The sequence below is a fragment of the Mixophyes fleayi genome, chromosome 9, assembly GCF_038048845.1.
Source record: "Mixophyes fleayi isolate aMixFle1 chromosome 9, aMixFle1.hap1, whole genome shotgun sequence".
NCBI classification, from domain to species: Eukaryota; Metazoa; Chordata; class Amphibia; order Anura; family Limnodynastidae; genus Mixophyes; species Mixophyes fleayi.
The window spans coordinates 46,284,880-46,304,125 of record NC_134410.1 but is presented as its reverse complement, the minus strand read 5'-3'; the positions used below and the strand labels follow the sequence as shown (position 1 = coordinate 46,304,125).

The 19,246-nt window shown below is 38.9% G+C and overlaps 1 protein-coding gene across 1 annotated transcript in view; it reads left to right on the top strand.

The window, feature by feature from the left end:
• The window catches only part of IL1RAPL2 (interleukin 1 receptor accessory protein like 2), a 714,191-nt gene that overhangs the window by 660,405 nt on the left and 34,540 nt on the right, over positions 1-19,246 (top strand). Inside the window, exon 7 of the mRNA XM_075184271.1 lies at positions 2,257-2,386. Coding sequence (XP_075040372.1) covers positions 2,257-2,386 — 130 coding nt within the window. The remainder of the gene's footprint in view (positions 1-2,256; positions 2,387-19,246) is intronic.

Genomic DNA, 19,246 nt, shown 5'->3' with positions numbered 1-19,246 from the left:
TTGTTACTATGCCAAATATGCTCATTATTACCTTACTGCATTAAGGATCTAATATATAAAAGCCTAGCGGCGTGTGTTAGTGTGTGTGTGTGTGTGTGTGTGTGTGTGTGTAAAAAACTATTTTCTCAGAAAGGGCTCATCCAATTGACCTGAAATTTGATATACTGACATTATTTGACAAAAAAATTATAATAGTGAAGTCAGTTAACTTCCATCATCCCCCCTTCCCCCCGTGGGAGGGGTAGTAAAGGCTAAATTTACGAGTTGAGGTCTCAAACTAAAACAGGACTGCCGTTTAAGCTAAGACGGCAGCAGTTCCCTTTGAAGGCGGCATTTGCTATGACCATTAACAAGTCACAGGGTCAAACACTTGACCGTGTGGGTATTTATTTACCAAAGCCTGTGTTTGGTCATGGACAATTGTATGTCGCATTTTCACGAGTACGGAGAAGCAGTGATGTGAAAGTGCAGGTTATGAATACTGCCCTTCAAGGAAGACTGATTGAGCACAGGTGTTTAGCAGAAACAAGGTGTTTAGCAGAAACGTTGTGTATCGAGAGGTTTTAGAACAGTAAGACAATGGAGATGAAGGATGTGGCGATGAAGATGAAGGATGAGGTGATGGAGAAGAATGATGAGGTGGTGACATGTGGACAAAACCACGTTAAAAAAGAGCGCTTACGTCGGGAAGTAACGCTCTTCCCCTGAGGAGGCCTGGCCTAGCCCCAAATGCATGACAAGAACCTTTTTAACACCTTAAGTAGCTTGATTTGACTAGAATGCATGAGTATCATGCACGGGTTAACTTGTAACGCATACTTGCCTACTTTCAGTAGGCGACGTCCGGGAGAGGGGCGTGACTAGTGGGCGGGAGGGGGCGAGGCGCCTTGAATCGCGTCATTTTGGCCCCGACCCCACGTGTAAAATGACGTCTTGTCACGGGGCCAAAATGACGCGATTCTCAGTGAATCGCGTCATTTTGCCAAGGGAATTGCTGGATGCAGGAGAAATGCCGGAGACGGACCCGAATTTCGGGAGAGTTCCGGGAGAGTTGGCAAGTATGGGATAAAGTAACCCAATGTTTTTCCTTTAATATTGGTCTAATTAAGTGGTATGCTACCAAGTTGTGGCACACCTCCTAATATATCGTCAAAGTTATTTAATATTTTTGGCACAAGTCTGTATTAAGCTACTGTGATCAAGAAGTCTGAAGGCAAATTCATTATGTCTTCTTAAGTATTTACCATTTTCATTTCTCCTTAATACAATTATATTTATATGGTGACACCAAGGATTTCGCATTAAGACGTCTATTTATTAAACTGTGATGAGCCAAAAATCGGGAGAAAACAGCTGCTTTCTCCTAACAATGGCCACCGCAGCTCTTCTTTGGATTTATCAAGGGGTTAAAGCAGTCCGTTCCCATAGACTTCTCTGAGAACTGTGATGTGACCCAATTTAACAAGCTCTGCTTTTCACTGCCAGGCTTAAAAAACTGGCACTATCTGAAGATGATGTTATCTTAGCTTCTTTAATTGAGTCATATGTGCAAAACAATGACTTTCTCTGGCGAAAATAGACTTTTTCAATAATGGGTACTATTCTGATTTGTAGGAGAAAAAACACAAACACTTTACAGGATTTGTCTGTACATTAGACCAGTAAAAGGGACAATTCAGAAAGAAAAAGGGACGTTTTGGGTACAAAAGAATCTTTTCCAAAGAGGTATATATGGGAAGTTGATATTTCTTATTTGTGGAATCTTAGCCTACGTTATTTTGTAAATCATTGTACTGTGCTCTTCCTTTCCATACTTTGAGTTATTTTTGATAAAATAACAAATCTGCCTCAGTGGTGACAAATGTTGCTTTTAATGCATTTAAAAGCAGACTTTATTTTGCCACTTCACTGTGTAATATTATACTACCGGTATATCTTTTTGTTGCTTTCTACTATGTAAAGGGTGTTTGAAGTGTCTACATGTAGAGTTGGTAATTCGTATACTAGATTTGCCAGACAATGAAATAAATAGACCCTTATAACAAAATGGTGCGAGGTACAATTTTACAGCTAAATACTACAGAAGGAAAAAGGGTTCTCAAACTGTATTTGTTAACGTTAAAAGCAGATTTCCTCATATTATATACATACAAAAACTGCTTAAGTGCTGACTGAATTTTGTCAAAAGCTGTAATTCTGTATTAAAATTACCAGCAGGCAGAGATGCTTAATGTGTTTTCTTCATTGTATCCTCAGGCAGCCCACTCAGTGTATTCTGCAGAGCCTTCTTTGGATTTAGTGGCGAGTCAGGTCCCATGATCTACTGGATGAGGGGAGAGAAGTTTATTGAAGAATTAGAAAATCACATTAAAGAAGGAGTAATCAGGTACAACCATCCCCAATCTAAGTAATAAGCCCTCTTGTGATTGCCTGGTTTGTCTGTCTGCAGGTATATGTGTTCAAGGATCATCATCATGCTCCATCTGTGAATTTCTAAAGACAAAACACACCTGGATATGTGAACAATACCGAATATAAACCAAGCGGCTTTCATTTATTGATTTAATAGAAACATTCCCATAGCTCAAGCTCCACTTCAAAGATACTGTGTGATCAGATTATCTCACCATTCTGTTTGGTGGCAGTTTTTATTCTCAAGAGTCTTGTTCTTAAATTGATTTTATTCCAGACAAGGTACCATATTTTAGGGGGTACAAATATTCATTTGTTTAAAAACAAACAAATATTGAGTTTAATAGAAGTAAAGGCCTACCACTGTTCAGATTCGCAAATGGAGGTCTGAAATCAGTGTCTAATAGCTGTAAGGGAAAGAAACACGCAGGGAATGTATATGTTTTGTCTTGAGTCACTCTCTATCCTATACTTTTAGCGCATATGTAATACGGAGTACTGAGGACGGAGTATTGAGGAGAGCCACAGCAAGGGGGCCAGTGGAGTGTTCTCAACCAATAACTTATCCATTGTTACCCAGACTTAAAAATAGGACAAGACAGTGGGAGAGGTCTTCTATAATGCATGCTTGATGGTAATTTAATAGTATTGTGAGTCCGACCTGATCGACAGGTTTTTACACGTTCCAAATAAAGTGTGAGATAACTAAATGCAAGGGGTGCAAATTAGTTTTCTGCTTTGCACATAAGTTAAATACTGACTGTTTTTTCATGTAGCACACAAAAGTACCTTTACTCAGTGTCGGACTGGGGCATGAGGGGCCCATCGGGGGACTGCAACGGTAGGGGCCCACCAAAGGGGTGTGGTCAATCAACATAGAGGCGAGACCAGACACTAGAGGGGGAGTGGTCAGCTCATGACAGACACAGCTAACATACAGTATATCAAGAAATGTAGTGTATATAAAGAGTGCATAGTCTAGGCCCGCTCCTTAGATCAGGACAAAGTCTTGCACCACTAGAATCAGAACAGTTTTCAGACTGTCCTGCTCTCTCTCCTACCTGTTCTTGCAGCGTTCACTACGTTTAGCGGTTGGCTAAAATCTAGTTTAGTCCAGTTGTGCATTTAGATAGATGAGAGATTAAATATATATATATATATATATATATATATATATATATATATATATATATATATTAGTAATAATAATGGAACAAATAAATGTTCATATTATGCCACACAGTAGTGCCCCAGTTCAATTTATACCACATTGTTCAATTTATGACACAATTCAAATTATTTCACAGAGTGCTGTCCCCAATCAATATTATGCCAAGAACATGCTACCCACCGCAGGTAAATAGGGAACATTGTCAAGTTTAAAAAAAAAAAAAAGCAAATAAAAAAATTACAATAAAATAAAATAAACGTGACTTACCTCTGCTTCATCTCCACTCTGTGGTCGGCTGGGCACGGTCCAACGTCATGATGTGTGCGACTCTTAAAGGTGCAGGTGACTTGCGCTTTGCAAATTTTTGACTCAGGGGGGCCCCATAGAAAAGGGCAGGGGCAGATTATGAATTTAAAGTGGCCCTCGAAAAAAAATCTGAAAGTGGCCTCATGTAGGCGGGGCCAAATAAATGGTAGTCGGAGCCCAGTATGTGTGTACATCCAATGTGAGTGTGTGCGCCTGCTGTATGTACCCGAGTATGTGTGTCTTGTTCTTGTCGCTTTTCCGACCGGTGGCTGCTGGTGTCTTTAGCTCAGTTGCTGCTTGTCTGGATCCGGGAATGTTGGGAGTCCTATCTGGAAAAAAAATGGGTACATGATATTTAGAAAACTCCAACCAGCCCTTGGCATTAAATAAACAGTACACACGTTTAATAATTAGGCCTCCCTACAGCCCAAACATTAAAATAATAGTATTCACTTTGATAAATAGATCAATTTCCCTCCAACCAAACCCAACATTAAATTCATAGTATCTGCATTTAATAAATAAACCTATTTCCCTACCTCCAAACAGGACTAGCAATAAATAGCATTTAAGTTTAATAAATATAACCATTTCCCACAACCATCCCCGGAATTAAATAATTCACATTTAATAAATAGCCCTCCTGCCCAAACTCAGCCCCATATTCAATTAATAGCCCTAAACCACACCAGCATTAAATTTAAAGGTCCCGCCACCTCATCTTAAATTAATAGGCCCCGCTATTAAATTAAATTGCCCCTCCATCACCCCACAAATAAAATAGTACCCATTAGCCATCAGCTACCTCACACCCACATTACATTACCACAAACCCCCTTGCCCCCACCCCCCATTTCACTTATAATAAGCCCCCCTGCTCTCACCTCATTTTTTTTATAAGCGCCCCCTGCTTACCCCCGTTTCACTTTAACCAACCTTCCCTGTCCTCACCCCCATTACATTGCAACAAGCCCCATTGCACACACACACACATTACCATGACAGTTTTCAATTCCTTATCTGCAAGAAATGGCCAGATTTTCCCTGTTTACTGTTATTCGTTCTATTTAGCTGGATTACAAAAATACTGCCATTGTATTTTATTCAACCATTGAGACATTTAGAAGAATTATAGGTACAATGTTGTGGGTGTGCACACAAATCTGCTGTTACTTAAATAGTGATCCAGTGATGGGGGATTTCACATGGTGAGTTCTCATAAGGAAGAGAATGTATGTCCACTTATAACAATAGGACACAACCTTTTGATACTGGTTTCAGATAGAGTTCACCATAAAAATTAACTTTAGTGCAGTAACCAACCACCACCACAAATGTACAAATGTTCCCTATTGGCTAAACTCTGATGGATGGAAAGTGTAGGCTATACAAAGATGCTAGGTAACCCATACTGTATAAAATGTTGGACATACAGAGAATTTGATTAGTTTTCACATAAGCAGTTCTTCTGCAATGCCATTATACTTTATTCAGTAAACCATGTTATTTTTTTACAAGTTCTGCCTGCCAAGAGACCTGTGCTGCAATCTAATTATGGGGGAGACCTGCAGCAGAGAAGATGGGGATTTTCTGGCCACCAGCGATACTATTCATGCCATCAATGGCCGAGATTCCTGTCTGGATCATCTCAGGAGATTAAATACACATTAAACACACACTTACCTTGTCGTGCTTCTTGCAGTGCACACATGGGACGGCACCTGTCACATGGTGCGCGTCCCATGTGACTCCTGAATAGAATAAGTTACGCACGGGGGTGGGAGAAGGGAAGGAAGTCGCCCGCTGCTGGCCCCTCCCTCTTCAAAAAGGGGGCATGGCCTTAAAGCGTGGGGGCCTATCGGTGATTCTTCCATTATCCCGGTGGGCCAGTCCGACGCTGCCTTTACTTTGCATGTTGTAAACACTAAGGCCCCTATTTATTATAAGGAGACAGGCCCTATACATCAAAGGTTAGACTCCACTGAAGAAACTGTCAGACCATGGACAGCTGCATGTCTTCCTATTGCTATAGCCCTCTCAGGGTGGCAATAGCAGGGACTAATGTATGATTTATTTATTTAAATAAAGCATTTTTTCATTCTGGATTCTTATATTTTTATTTTAACTAGTAGAACTTGAAGACAGGACCTCCAGGTCTGCTGCACATGCATGAAGCAGTAACGCATGTGTAGAGGCACTGTAGACTGGCTGATGAAACAGTGAGCGAATCCTCTTACCGGTTCAAGCCAGTATTGGCTGGGAAGCTGAATCATTCCAATAATCGGTGATAGAAATCCATCACTGATAAAACACATGCTAGTATAAAGAATGGGGGCTATTATATCTTTACGAGCCAGAGAAACACATTTTAGAGCCAATAGAGGAGGTTTTCTATAGAAAGGCTAAAAAAAGGGGTTAAGGATCTTGTTACTCAAAAACAGGCATAGATGGGAAGTGTGCACTTCTTATATGTGGGATCTTGTAGGTGTTAGACCTTATACCCACCGGCCTTTGACATGAAGGTCACTCCATTGACCTCTGTCCTTCATTTGACCATTGTGCATTTAGCTTGCTTAAATGCATTGACTGGAGCCAAAAAAAAAATTAATATGTTTCACCCCCGAAACAAATCTCTCCTGCAGAATATTTTTTGTATAAGATCAGATGGAGGCTTGCAAGCTCTAGGTGGGTTAAGAAGACAGATAGTCACACAGTTTCTACTTTCAGTTTGGCTATAGTGTATACTGTGTTTTTATAATTAGCATGTGTAAAAGGTCAGAAGATGGAAAAATACCCACGCATTGATCTCCGATTATGGAAATGTCACTTGTAGAACACTCCAGTTCTTCCTTTAATGATCAAAGAAATAACAATATGTCTTCAATTGGACATGCTATCGGGGTTATAAAAACAGCTTGTGAACCTGTAAAGAAAATGTAGTTATTTAATAGAACCACTTCCTTAGTTATAATCCATGCTTTCATAACCGATCATCTGAATGTTCCTGAACTGTGCTTCAGCGATCCTGCAAATAGTAATAATAGATCTGCATCTCTCCAATTAAATGAGAACTACATGCACTGCAAACATTGTAATTGTGCCGGAAGACAAGAAACTTGTGTGTTTAATGAGAATTTCAGATGATATATTTCAAAAGATTGTGTTTTGCTCTTCAAAAAAAATTGCCTTGTTTTAACTTAATTACTAATTAAAGAATCTTATTATGAAATTGGAAGATGGTGATAATTAGAATCTTCAATTTTTGATTATTGTTTAACTATCTATACATATTAATTACTTCCTTTGTATTTTGTGTTTCTGAAGTGTTTTGCCATATTGTGTTGCAGAGGTGATAAAAGATGATTATGGTCATTCTTATATGAAGGTTAGTGCAATGGAAACTTTCAGAACATAAACAGACTTATTTAATGACATGATGTAAATCACAAAAATCCGTGTAACCCCATAGCTACTTAATAGAACCCTTTTCTTCACTCGCCATATCCAGTTCCCCTCCTAGGCCTGTTGTTTTCACCATTGAAACATCACCAGGATATGATCATTTTCTAACCCTTGATGCTACCAAAAATCTCATCCACTCAGTCATTATCTCCCATATTGCATACTGTAACCTCCTCCAGTCTGGCCTCCCTCCCGCTCAACTCACATCAAGTCATATTCACTGCCATGGTAAGAGGGATCTTCTTCTCCTGCTGTTCCACCTCTGTCAATCTTTATACTGGCTCAATGTTCCGCATAGAATCCAATTTAATCTCCTCACACTCACTTACAAACCCTTCTGCCAACCCATAACCTACATCTCCAACCTCATCTCTTTTTATGCTCTCTCCAATCCTGAAGAGATAGATTTTTATGAAGCGTTTAAAACTTTAGATGCTGGTGGAGAGGCTGATTATACTCCATAGGAGGTGAATGGCATAAGAGACGTCTTTGAGACATGGGGTTATCAGTGAGGAGTTTAGGCTCCAATCGTTCTGCCAACGACTGGAGTATCAACTCCTCACTGATATCCCCATTTCTCAAAGACGTCTCTTATGCCATTCGCCACCTATGGAGTATAATCCGACTCTCCACCAGCATTGAAAGTTTTAAACGCTTCATAAAAATCCATCTCTTCTTCAAAGTGTAATAGTCTCCTACTTAATTCCACTCTTGCTGGTCCAGCTACCCTCTGCCCTCATACTACATATCACATCTCCCCCATAGATAGTAAGCTCTCACAATCGGGGTTCTCTCTCCTATCTTCTTGTACTCACCCAGCTGATCCACCTAAGGGACCTTGTATTATGTCTTTTGCATGTTGTGTACTACGCTTCAGTTTGTTCTTTACCTTGCCTATTGGGTTGTATGCTTAAGTTTTTGGCATTATTGCATTTAGTGATATAAATCTGTGCTTCCGCAGTATATCCAAAAGGGCAATAAAAATGCAGAAAATACAAAGTGCGTGTACCTGATGGTCCAATATTAGTATCTGGTTCTGAATGGTGGTGTTAAATATTCAGAATGTGCTGAATAGGTAGTGGGGTATCTATGTAAATGTTGTGAGATTAACATGGATCAATTGAAATAATAAGAGCAAGTATGGAGTTAAATGAGTCATATGCACTGATTAAATATATTCAAAGTACATGAATAGATGTGGGGAAAATCAATTTTTGGTATAGGCAAAATAAAAGTCAATTATAAGTAAATATAATGAAATTAAAATATTAAGTAAAATAAAATCAAATAAGATGAAACCTAATAAAGTATAAATGTCTGTAGTGGTTTATAATAATATGCGAGAGAAGCAAATTGGATAAAGTGTAATAGAGTGTAAAAATAATAAACACATTAGGCATTGTTGAATATCTCTTTTTTAGAAATTGTTTATTGGAGAGTAGAGTCCCCTTATCCTCCAAATAAGGATCAGAAAGTGATTCTTAAGTACTAAAGCAAGCTGCCCCTAATCCATCCAGAGTTCTAGCTTCAGGTGTTGAATTCCGCTTGCTCCTCGCTGTGTGTTGATGTCTTGCTGTGAGGTTTAGTTTAAGAGATACAGCAGTGCCAGTGGACATCAACAGCAGGTTGATAAGTTTTTAAATGGGCACCTCTAGCTGATTTATGTGGACACCACTGGTTGGTCTGCATAATAATATAGGCACCTTTGACTGCTATTTAATTATACGATCTCCTCTGGCTGGTAGATATGCAGGCGGGCAACTCAAGCTGATGTACATAATAATTGAGATATTGCTGGTTGTTATATCATGTAGGCATCTATGGCTGGTATTTAATGATGTGGACACCTTTGGTTGCCATTTCATTTATGAGAATCTCTGATTAGAATACAATAAAGAAAATCAGATGGGCATCTCTGTCTGTTTTTAACCGTGCAGGCAACTATAGCTGTTATATAATAAGCTGAGCCCGTGTGGTTAGCATAAATTTAAGTTGTGCACCTTGGGCTGTTGAGTAATGTGGATATCTTGAATAGTATATTATCAAATGACACCTCCAGCAGCTGTATAATTATGTGGGCACCTCTACCGATTTGTATACTATTATATAGGTTCTTCGGACTAATACTTCGGACAATAAACACTTGAGTGGCACTCCTGGTATAATCCTGCTGGGGTGGGAAACCACTCATGTAAAAGTGTGTGATGCCACGTGGACACTGGGACACAGAAGAGATTAGAGGGAGGTGGGGGGGGGGGTCATCTGCTATCCTGCCTCAGGATCAAACTTGTGAAATTGTGCAGACAATTTGTGTGATTATTTTGTGGAGCAGTTTTGCAAATTTTGCTTATCTCTCTTTTAACCTGTAAGCAGCATCATATTATACATTTTCTTAAAGTCTTCCCTTGGTCTTCACAAATGTGTGATCATTGGGCAACAGGAAACATTATGTCCTTGCAATTTGTACTTTTGGCTGCTTAACAGTCATGCTGAACAGTTGTAATGCAGTGATATTTACAGCTAAAAGCATGGCTGATCTGGTGCTGCTGGATGTTGTCAGACATATAGCAGAAGAACCATGTAAAACACTGCAAAATAAATGGATTAAAAATAAAAAACATTCTACAATAATCTTATGAAACATACTTAAATGTAACTATCAATTAATTTAAATAACTCAACTCAAGAGTTATTATAAACTGATATTATAATTATTTAGTAGGCCTACCATTTGGACTTTAACTTGCTTACATTAGTTTACAATTCTTACTCTACCTACCAGTTTGCCATGTATACAATTTAGATTGCGGTAAATTAGGATTACTAATTATCTGCTACTGATAAACTCTTGCTTTTACATATAAGTCTCTCTCTGTGCAGGGTCAGAATCCTGAGCAGTAATAAGCACAATAAGCAGATGTAATGGCTACTTTTCTCCCAAATACACTTACCACATTTTTGCACCCTAAAATGTTTGGGTGCGTAATACACACTAGAATTTAAGATGTAAAATATGGAAAGAAAACGTAACCCTATATCATCCGGTGGCAGGATTTTAAATCTACATGATGCTTCCGCATACTTACTATGGACAGTGTCGTTTTGGGAAAGGGGAGGAAAGAGGAAGTATTAAACAGCAAAGCAGCATTCTATTTGATACCACCTGGCTTGCAGGTACTGGCAATTAAAATTAAAGCGGCATCACATGATGCATGCCTTTATAATCTGGTTCTGACCCAGTATAAGGCCCTCCAGTTGACAAGCCCTCCACCTCAGGTAGTAAAATATATGATAATTAGCTGGATGGTTCTGTTAGTATAGGTGGTTTAATGAAACGTGAAGCTACTCGAGAAGGGAGTTAACCAGGCTCCTTGGTTATAATCAGAACTTGGGGATTTACTCTGCGCTCTGGTTTCCATGTTGTATGTGATTGCGTATATATGGGACAAAGTATATCTAAAATGTAATGTTGTGAAGATAGCTATTCTGAGATAACGTATATGTAATGATCAATCTGCGGAGATATTTATAACCAGGTGAGTGATTAGTGGATAAGTAGTAGAATCCATGGGTGAAAGCTGTTCTTCAGTAACAATTGTTAACAAGTAATTATATTAGATTAAGGGTATAATCATTTGTGTCCATTAAACGTGCAGATATAGTCTGTTGTATAAAATGGCAATCAGTCTCTTTCCATAATCATGAATGTATCCAGGAATGTGCTTCTGAAAACTATGCATTTGGGTGACTTCTGGAGTGTCCGCCTTCTGAGATAATGAAGGTATGCGGTATCTAATTACCTTAGTCAGGCGTTTTCTCTCATTTGTCTGGGGCTCCATGGTTATTGTCCGTTGCAGAATAGGGATGTCAAGGTCGCTTTCATGCACTGGTCACAGTTACTGAGGATTCTTCTATTTGTTTTCCATCAGGACAAGAAATCGGAAACTCAACGAACACAGTGAAGTCCTGCATACATTTATTAATCATTTAGGATTCAAAGTTGCAATTACATTTTTGCAGTCAATATCAGGCATGGTAAATACTATAGCAAATTCTCCAATCGGATATCCGGGTGCCCAGTTATTTTTACTCCCATGGAATTTGTTTGTTGGTGCTTTTAATAGTATAATGGAAAAGTTCACTTCTGGAGATATAAAATACTTGTTTTTCATTTCCCAACCTATTTCATCAGTAGCATTTGGGCTTTCTCAAGGTATTGTATGTGTATCTAAGGAGGTATGTTATAAAGCCTAGATAAGAGGTGGAATTGGTGTCAGTTAATTATAGAGATGGGCGGGTCCGGTTCCTGAGAACCTAACCCACCCGAACTTTGGGTATCCGAGTACCGAGCCGAGTAGGCTCGGTACTCTCCGCCCGCTCGTAATCCAAATCGAGGCCGAACGTCATTGTGACGTCGTTGGGGCTCGGTTCTCGCGATACTTGAAGATTATAAATACACGCCTCCACGGCAATCCATCGCCATTTGACAGAGGGAGAGAGCAGGGTGTAGTCACAGGCTGATTAGAGCAGGGACAGAGAATACAATATTCTTATTCCAATTGAGCTATCAAAAATAGCTAGAGAAGAGAGGAGGATAGAGGATTATTTTTTTTTCAATATTTGGCACTCCCCAGTGCTTTTGGGGTGTCCCCCATAATTGTGCATAAATCTTTCTGGCTGTCAAAATTACTATCTGTCAGTAGTATCTTACCAAATAATATTTAGCACTCCTCAGTGCTTTTGGGGTGTCCCCCATAATTGTGCATAAATATTTCAGGCTGTCAAAATTACTATCTGTCAGCAGTATCTACCAAATAATTTTTAGCATTCCCCAGTGCTTTTGGGGTGTCCCCCATAATTGTGCATAAATATTTCTAGCTGTCAAAATTACTGTCAGTAGTATCTTACCAAATAATATTTAGCACTCCACAGTGCTTTTGGGGTGTCCCCCATAATTGTGCATAAATATTTCTGGCTGTCAAAATTACTATCTGTCAGCAGTATCTACCAAATAATTTGTAGCACTCCCCAGTGCTTTTGGGGTGTCCCCCATAATTGTGCATAAATATTTCTGGCTGTCAAAATTACTATCTGTCAGCAGTATCTACCAAATCATTTTTAGCACTCCCCAGTGCTTTTGGGGTGTCCCCCATAATTGTGCATAAATATTTCTGGCTGTCAAAATTACTATCTGTCAGCAGTATCTACCAAATAATTTGTAGCACTCCCCAGTGCTTTTGGGGTGTCCCCCATAATTGTGCATAAATATTTCTGGCTGTCAAAATTACTATCTGTCAGCAGTATCTACCAAATCATTTTTAGCACTCCCCAGTGCTTTTGGGGTGTCCCCCATAATTGTGCATAAATATTTCTGGCTGTCAAAATTACTATCTGTCAGCAGTATCTACCAAATAATTTGTAGCACTCCCCAGTGCTTTTGGGGTGTCCCCCATAATTGTGCATAAATATTTCTGGCTGTCAAAATTACTATCTGTCAGCAGTATCTACCAAATAATTTGTAGCACTCCTCAGTGCTTTGGGGTGTCCCCCATAATTGTGCATAAATCTTTCTGGCTGTCAAAATTACTATCTGTCAGCAGTATCTACCAAATAATTTTTAGCATTCCCCAGTGCTTTTGGGGTGTCCCACATAATTGTGCATAAATCTTTCTGGCAGTCAAAATTACTATCTGTCAGTAGTATCTTACCAAATAATTTTTAGCACTACAAGTGCTTTGGGCTCAGAATGGATTCAAAGCAGTCCACATATGATCAGAATGAGCAACCAGGTTCTGTCACCAGTCCTGATGTTAGTGTTCCCAGTACGTCATCTGGGCAAGGCGATGTCAAACTACACAGTGTTTCGAAATCAGTCCAAAAAACCAAAACAATTTTTTTTTTTACTGTGTTGAAGCGAAAAAGAAGCTGCAAGATAACAGTAAGGCATTAGAGGATAATGTTTGCTCTGATTCCCAAATGACACCAATCCCTGTGGAGAGTCCATCCAACAGTGGTATGTCTAATCGTGAGCATTCTGTTAGTGTACCCATAAAGAAGGGCCCTTTCAGCAGTTCTGCTGATGTGTACCTGAACAGCCCGAGTGTAGCCGGTGATACACATGTAACACCCCCTTGTGTATTAAGCGTTGTGAGGGTATATATATATATTGAACCACGCAGATGCTTCTCACCTTGGTACTTGGTTTTCAGTGCCTCCACCCGAATCTCTGCTTTCTCTTCTGGGGGGTGTTCAAAAGATACACCAGGGGGAGATTCGGGAAACCCCCTGCCCAGTATTAACACTCTGTGACAAAATGTGTGCTGCAAAAGCCAGCCAGGCACATTTATTTAAATGGAAATCCTAAATGCAGCTTTGTAATTTTATAGAAAAATATACTTTGGTATAATTTGAAATAATAGTGCAAACAATACAATACAGTAATAAAACAAGTGTGGATGAAAGTGGCGCACCACTTCTTACTATGCACACCAAGTTAACACAAAAACTCGCAATAAATCAATAACAGCATACAATATAATATAATATATAACAATATAACCATTAACTGTCACAGCTTTATACACATGAAAAAATATATCAGATGTCTTACTTGCTCCTGATACTGTGAATATCTTGCAGGGTGAATTTATATATTTTCCCTTATAGCCCTACAATGTACTGCCAAACACACACAGCAGTATTCAAACACACCACACAAATAGAGCAGTGCACTGCAAGTTGGGGCCCTTCTGTATGTATGCAGCATGGCATGGAAACATCATGTGTCCAGTTTGCAGATTTTGGAGATCTTTAAATCACTTGCAGTGAGGTACAGCAGTCACAGTATGCAGACCCTCCTCTAGCAACAACTGTAAAATCCTTTCTAATTTGTATCCTGGGACTTGTAGTTCCACAAGTGCTGATTAGACACACACTTGGTGCATATTTACCTGCCCACCCATCTATCCCTAACTCTTCAGCCCTTGTGGCCAGATATAGTCCAAACCCCACTTGAACAACAACAGATAGATAAAAATAACCAGTAACTTATCTGCACCAGTGTGTCACAGGTCTGAACTTGATTATCTCCAAAATGGCTGACTTGTAAAATGTCCTTCTTCAGAGATGCATGCAAACCTCCTCCTACAGCTTCAAACTGTGGCTTCCAGCAGGTTCTGTTCAGAACTGCACCGAGCTTTGATATCTCTGCAGACTGCTCTCTCTGCTCAGATCACTCATCCAGTGCCCTTCTGCCTAGGGTCACCTATCTGAACTGGTCACACAGCTCAGTCTCTCCCAGGATGCTCCTCTCTCCCTCTCTCTCTCCGCCCTCTGGTTTCTCAGTCTTCTTAGGCTCCGCCCCCTCTTCATAACAGCTTTCTGGGAGATGTAGTTCCTTCTCCTTGACTGGTAAATAGCTATATGCATCTCTTTTCTTACTGATGCAATTGTGATTATTAGCCCCTGGGTGCTCAAGTCCAACTGCAGCATCCCCAGGGGTTACACACAAATTGAGGATGCCACTTTGGAAATAGAAGAGGATGAGGGGGAGATTTGTGGAGGTGACGAGGGCGCTAATGAGGATGTTGATGATTATGATGCAGACAGATACCAAATTGCTTTCTCAATTTCTATTTATATTCTAGATCAGGCCTGGGACTTGTAGTTTCACAACATCTGGAGGGCCGCAGGTTGGACAGGCCTGTTATAGATTATATAACGGCTGAATAGTTTTCTAATTTACTCCTAGTGGAGAGGGGATCTGATGCAGACAGATACCAAACTGCCTTTGTCCATTTCTTTGTATATTCGAATTTCTAGTTCCACAGTCTATGCAGGCTGTTTTTTTTTCTATTTTACTACAAGTGGATGGGGGGGGCGGGGGGGGGCATAGATAGCCACTAAACTACCGTGGTTCATTTCATTTTACTTTCTAGTTCCACAGTCTGTGCAGGCTGCTTTTTTTTATTTTCAACTACAAGTGGAGGGCGGGGGGGCATAGATAGCCACCAAACTACCGTGGTCCATTTAAGTTTACTTTCTAGTTCCACAGTCTGTGCAGGCTGCTTTTTTTATATTCAACTACAAGTGGAGGGTGTAATATACACCCAAAGACGATGGCTACATTGCCAATAATCAAAGATGGAGGAGGTAGACAACCAGGTTTGTCTGTATAATTTGCAGACAAGTGTTCGAATTAAGGACGGCCTACCAGGGATTAAACTGTTTTTTTCATAATTTATTAGCTTTAGAATTACCTCACTTATGTAAGAAACTGGTGGAGCACTAAATTAGGTTATTTTAGACCAAAAAAATTGTATTTTTTTCAAAAATAGCAAAGCAAAACCAAACAAAACCAAAACCAAAACACGAAGGTAATCCAGATCCAAAAACAAAACCAAAACACGGGGGTCAGTGACCATCTCTAGTTAATTAGAACAAAGAGTTAATGGTTTTCCCACTTACGGAACTCTATAAAGATCAGGGGCTAGATTTACTAAGCTGCGGGTTTGAAAAAGTGGGGATGTTGCCTATAGCAACCAATCAGATTCTAGCTTTCATTTATTTAGTACTTTCTACAAAATGACAGCTAGAATCTGATTGGTTGCTATAGGCAACATCCCCACTTTTTCAAACCCACAGCTTAGTAAATCTAGCCCCAGGTGTTTTAGTGCAATCAATCACATTCCAATTTAGAGAGGTATTACTGTTTGTTGTGGATGTGAATAATTACAGGATTTAGTCATACCCTATAGATAAAGCTTAGTGTGGGACAGGTGCTACGATGTCGTTAGTTAATGCAAATTAATCTGAGGTGTTCTAGTGTGAAATCATATACACCATGCAATAATCGTAATCATGATCTTTTTGATGGTCTTTCCTTATTATTCCATGTCACATGAATAAATGAAAATTGGACAGGTGTCAATGTGTGAATATTTGTATCACAATCGAGCAGCGGTTTTGCAATTTCCTTTCATATATGGTTTAATATTAATTTGCAGCTGAGAATGGGCCGTCCTCTGTGAGGTGATCATTGTACAAGATTAGTGTGTAGAGCATGGGTAATTGTAGGCGTTTAAAACAGCAGGATTACAGTGATCTATGAGAGTAATAACTGTTATACCCTTGATCTAACATATTACTTGCTAATAATGGTCACTTAAACGGATTCTATTTATCCACTAATAACTCACTTGGCTATAAATAACTGCAGATTGATCATAACATATGTCAGATCAGCTATCTTCACAACAGTATTTTGTATGTACTTAGTCCCATATGTAAAAGATAACATACATAGTGGAAACCAGAATGCAGAGTAAACCCCCAACTTCTGAGTAAAATACTAGTCTTTGCTCTTGGGTCGGTGCTCCCCTTTTACCTTTCTACATAAACTCCACATTATTCAGTCCTCCAGGACCAAGAGAGAATCTATGGCCATGCAAATGTTGCTCACAGGATAAGTAAGGCTGGGTATAGACTACACTGTTTTCAGATGATTATCGGGCCAATCAAACGATAAACGGCCGTTTGGCCCGATATCACATTAGTTCCAAAGCACACTGTATTGTTTGATTTGATTTTTAAACCGGATGAAAAATGCCATTCCGATCCAGCAATGTGTATGTACTCACAACCAGCAGTGCCCATAGATCTCTATGGAGTGTGCAGAGCCACAATCTTTTCAGCCGATGGTTATGACAGATGAAGAGCACAGATCTAAAGATAAATAGTGTAAAACGTGAATAATGTGTTCACGTGAATCTGGATGCTGATTGAGACTTTTTTTTTTCTATCGTTTGTAAAATCGTTAAAGATGTCGCATCAGAGAAATTTTCTGTAGTGTGTACCCAACCTTAGTTCAGGCATCATCTATATGGACTTTCAGTAATGGTTAAGAAGGGACTCCTACTTTTCTAAGACCTGGGGAACAGGTAGTTCTTCTTTAATAAAACAACAAGGCTTAAAATGCAATTTGATCTATATAAAATACCTACTAATAAAACACACATCTTAATACTGTATGTAAACATTTCAAGTTTCAGAACTAAATGTATTTGAGATTAAGTTGTAAGAAGTGGATATTTTTATTACATAACAAGCTTCCTGTCAATAATTGCATTGAAGGACACTGTAGCCAACCTACTTTGTTTTACATCATAAGTTCTGCTCTAGTATGGGCAAATGTATGGTATTAGGGGCTCTTTAAGACAACTTGTACTAAACAAAAAGCCTTGGCACTGCCAGCCTTCCCTGGTAACATTTGTATGTAATCAGCTATATAAACGTCTGTTAAGTATTTAAATTGCGATTAGTAGCCCAATGTATTCATACATAAAAAAAAGCATATCTATATTCTCTTAGGTATACAATAAAAAGTGAATTATTAATTGTAAGCATAAATTTGATTTAAAACAAACAAGGAAAGTTCAAATATAGGTCAATCAAAGAGGTTTAAAAGACCACATGATCCAAGTTAAAAGTGTAGTGAAAGAGTAAAAACGTTCTTTAATAAAGCATTTTTGTTCTGTTCATATATTAATTAAGTAATTAATCAGTTCATTTAAACATTTGTAGTCATTAACCTGGACTTCTTGCTCACACACCCGATACTTCATTTTTTCTCTATGATGCAATGTAAGTCATGCTTTATTTCCTCTGACCAGCTCTTTGAAAGGAGTGTTCCACCAAGGCTGTTCCTTCAGGTGTTAGGGTTATACTGATGTTCCTAAAACGTTCACCCTTTTCAGTAACCAAGCCCAAAACTATCAGTGTGCTGACTCCTTCATTAGTTCCCAGGTTATCTCCTGGTCAGTGCTTGAGGGTGAGACTTTAAACCTTTTTTCTCTTATCTCTTAGTTATGTCAACATGTTCATTCGGGTATAATATTATAAAGAACGCTTCTGTCTTCTTTTCATGATGTAAGTCTAAAATGTGAAAGTTAATATTCCACTTCAATGTGTTTCATCTGGCTATCTGCCCTACTTCTTCAGGGAGTAACGGTATAGGTATATAGGCTGGAAGATCTGTCATATATAGAGTTGAAGTAAATTATAAATAGCAGACTCTACTTCCACCACTGTTGCGAATTAGTGTATCCTTAGAATTAAAATCCATTTGGACTTTTAAGTCTGTTGCATTTGTCTCTCTACAAGCTTTATATCTCTTACAGTTAAAAAGGAAAAAAAATCTTAGTTTTGTCCAACCATGAAGGTCCTGGGGTTTTCTCAACCAATGGGATAAAGCTGGAAACAAACCCATCCTTTATGTTTGGAGCCTTTCTGGACCTGATACTAGGTGCTTCAAACAAAACCTATTTCAATTCCATTACTTTCTGAATGATTGGCCAATATTTCTTTAAAAAATCCCTGAAGATCTTTATGGTGTGTGATAAACCTTATTACCTTAGTACCTCCTTCTGTTCTTGATATTCATTTTTGTATGTTAGGAGATATTTCCTTTCTCTCTCTCTCTTTAAAGCTTATTCAAGATTTTTCTGAATTTCTTATTCCTTATAGACCTTTTCTAGAAACTTTCGTTTCATGTTTTGTACTTTTTCTAGATACGTCTCCGTTGAGCAGTTTCTCAGCAAACGTCTAAACTGTGGTCCTGGGATGTTTTGGATTCTTCTTCTATTGTGTTTACTGTGTTTCAGAACTGTAACCATTATAGTCCACCTTCTACCTATTTGTTTTAGTTTGTATGGTTTGTTCCTTTATGTATATTTCCAGATCCAGAAACTCCAACTGATTTTAACTCATACTAGCTGTGAATTCAAAAGCTTTGATATAGTTGATGTACTTTATGAAGGAAATTATTTGTTCTTCCATTCACTTCCAAATGATAAGGACACAACCTTTATATCTTCACCCAGAAACAAGATGTTCCAG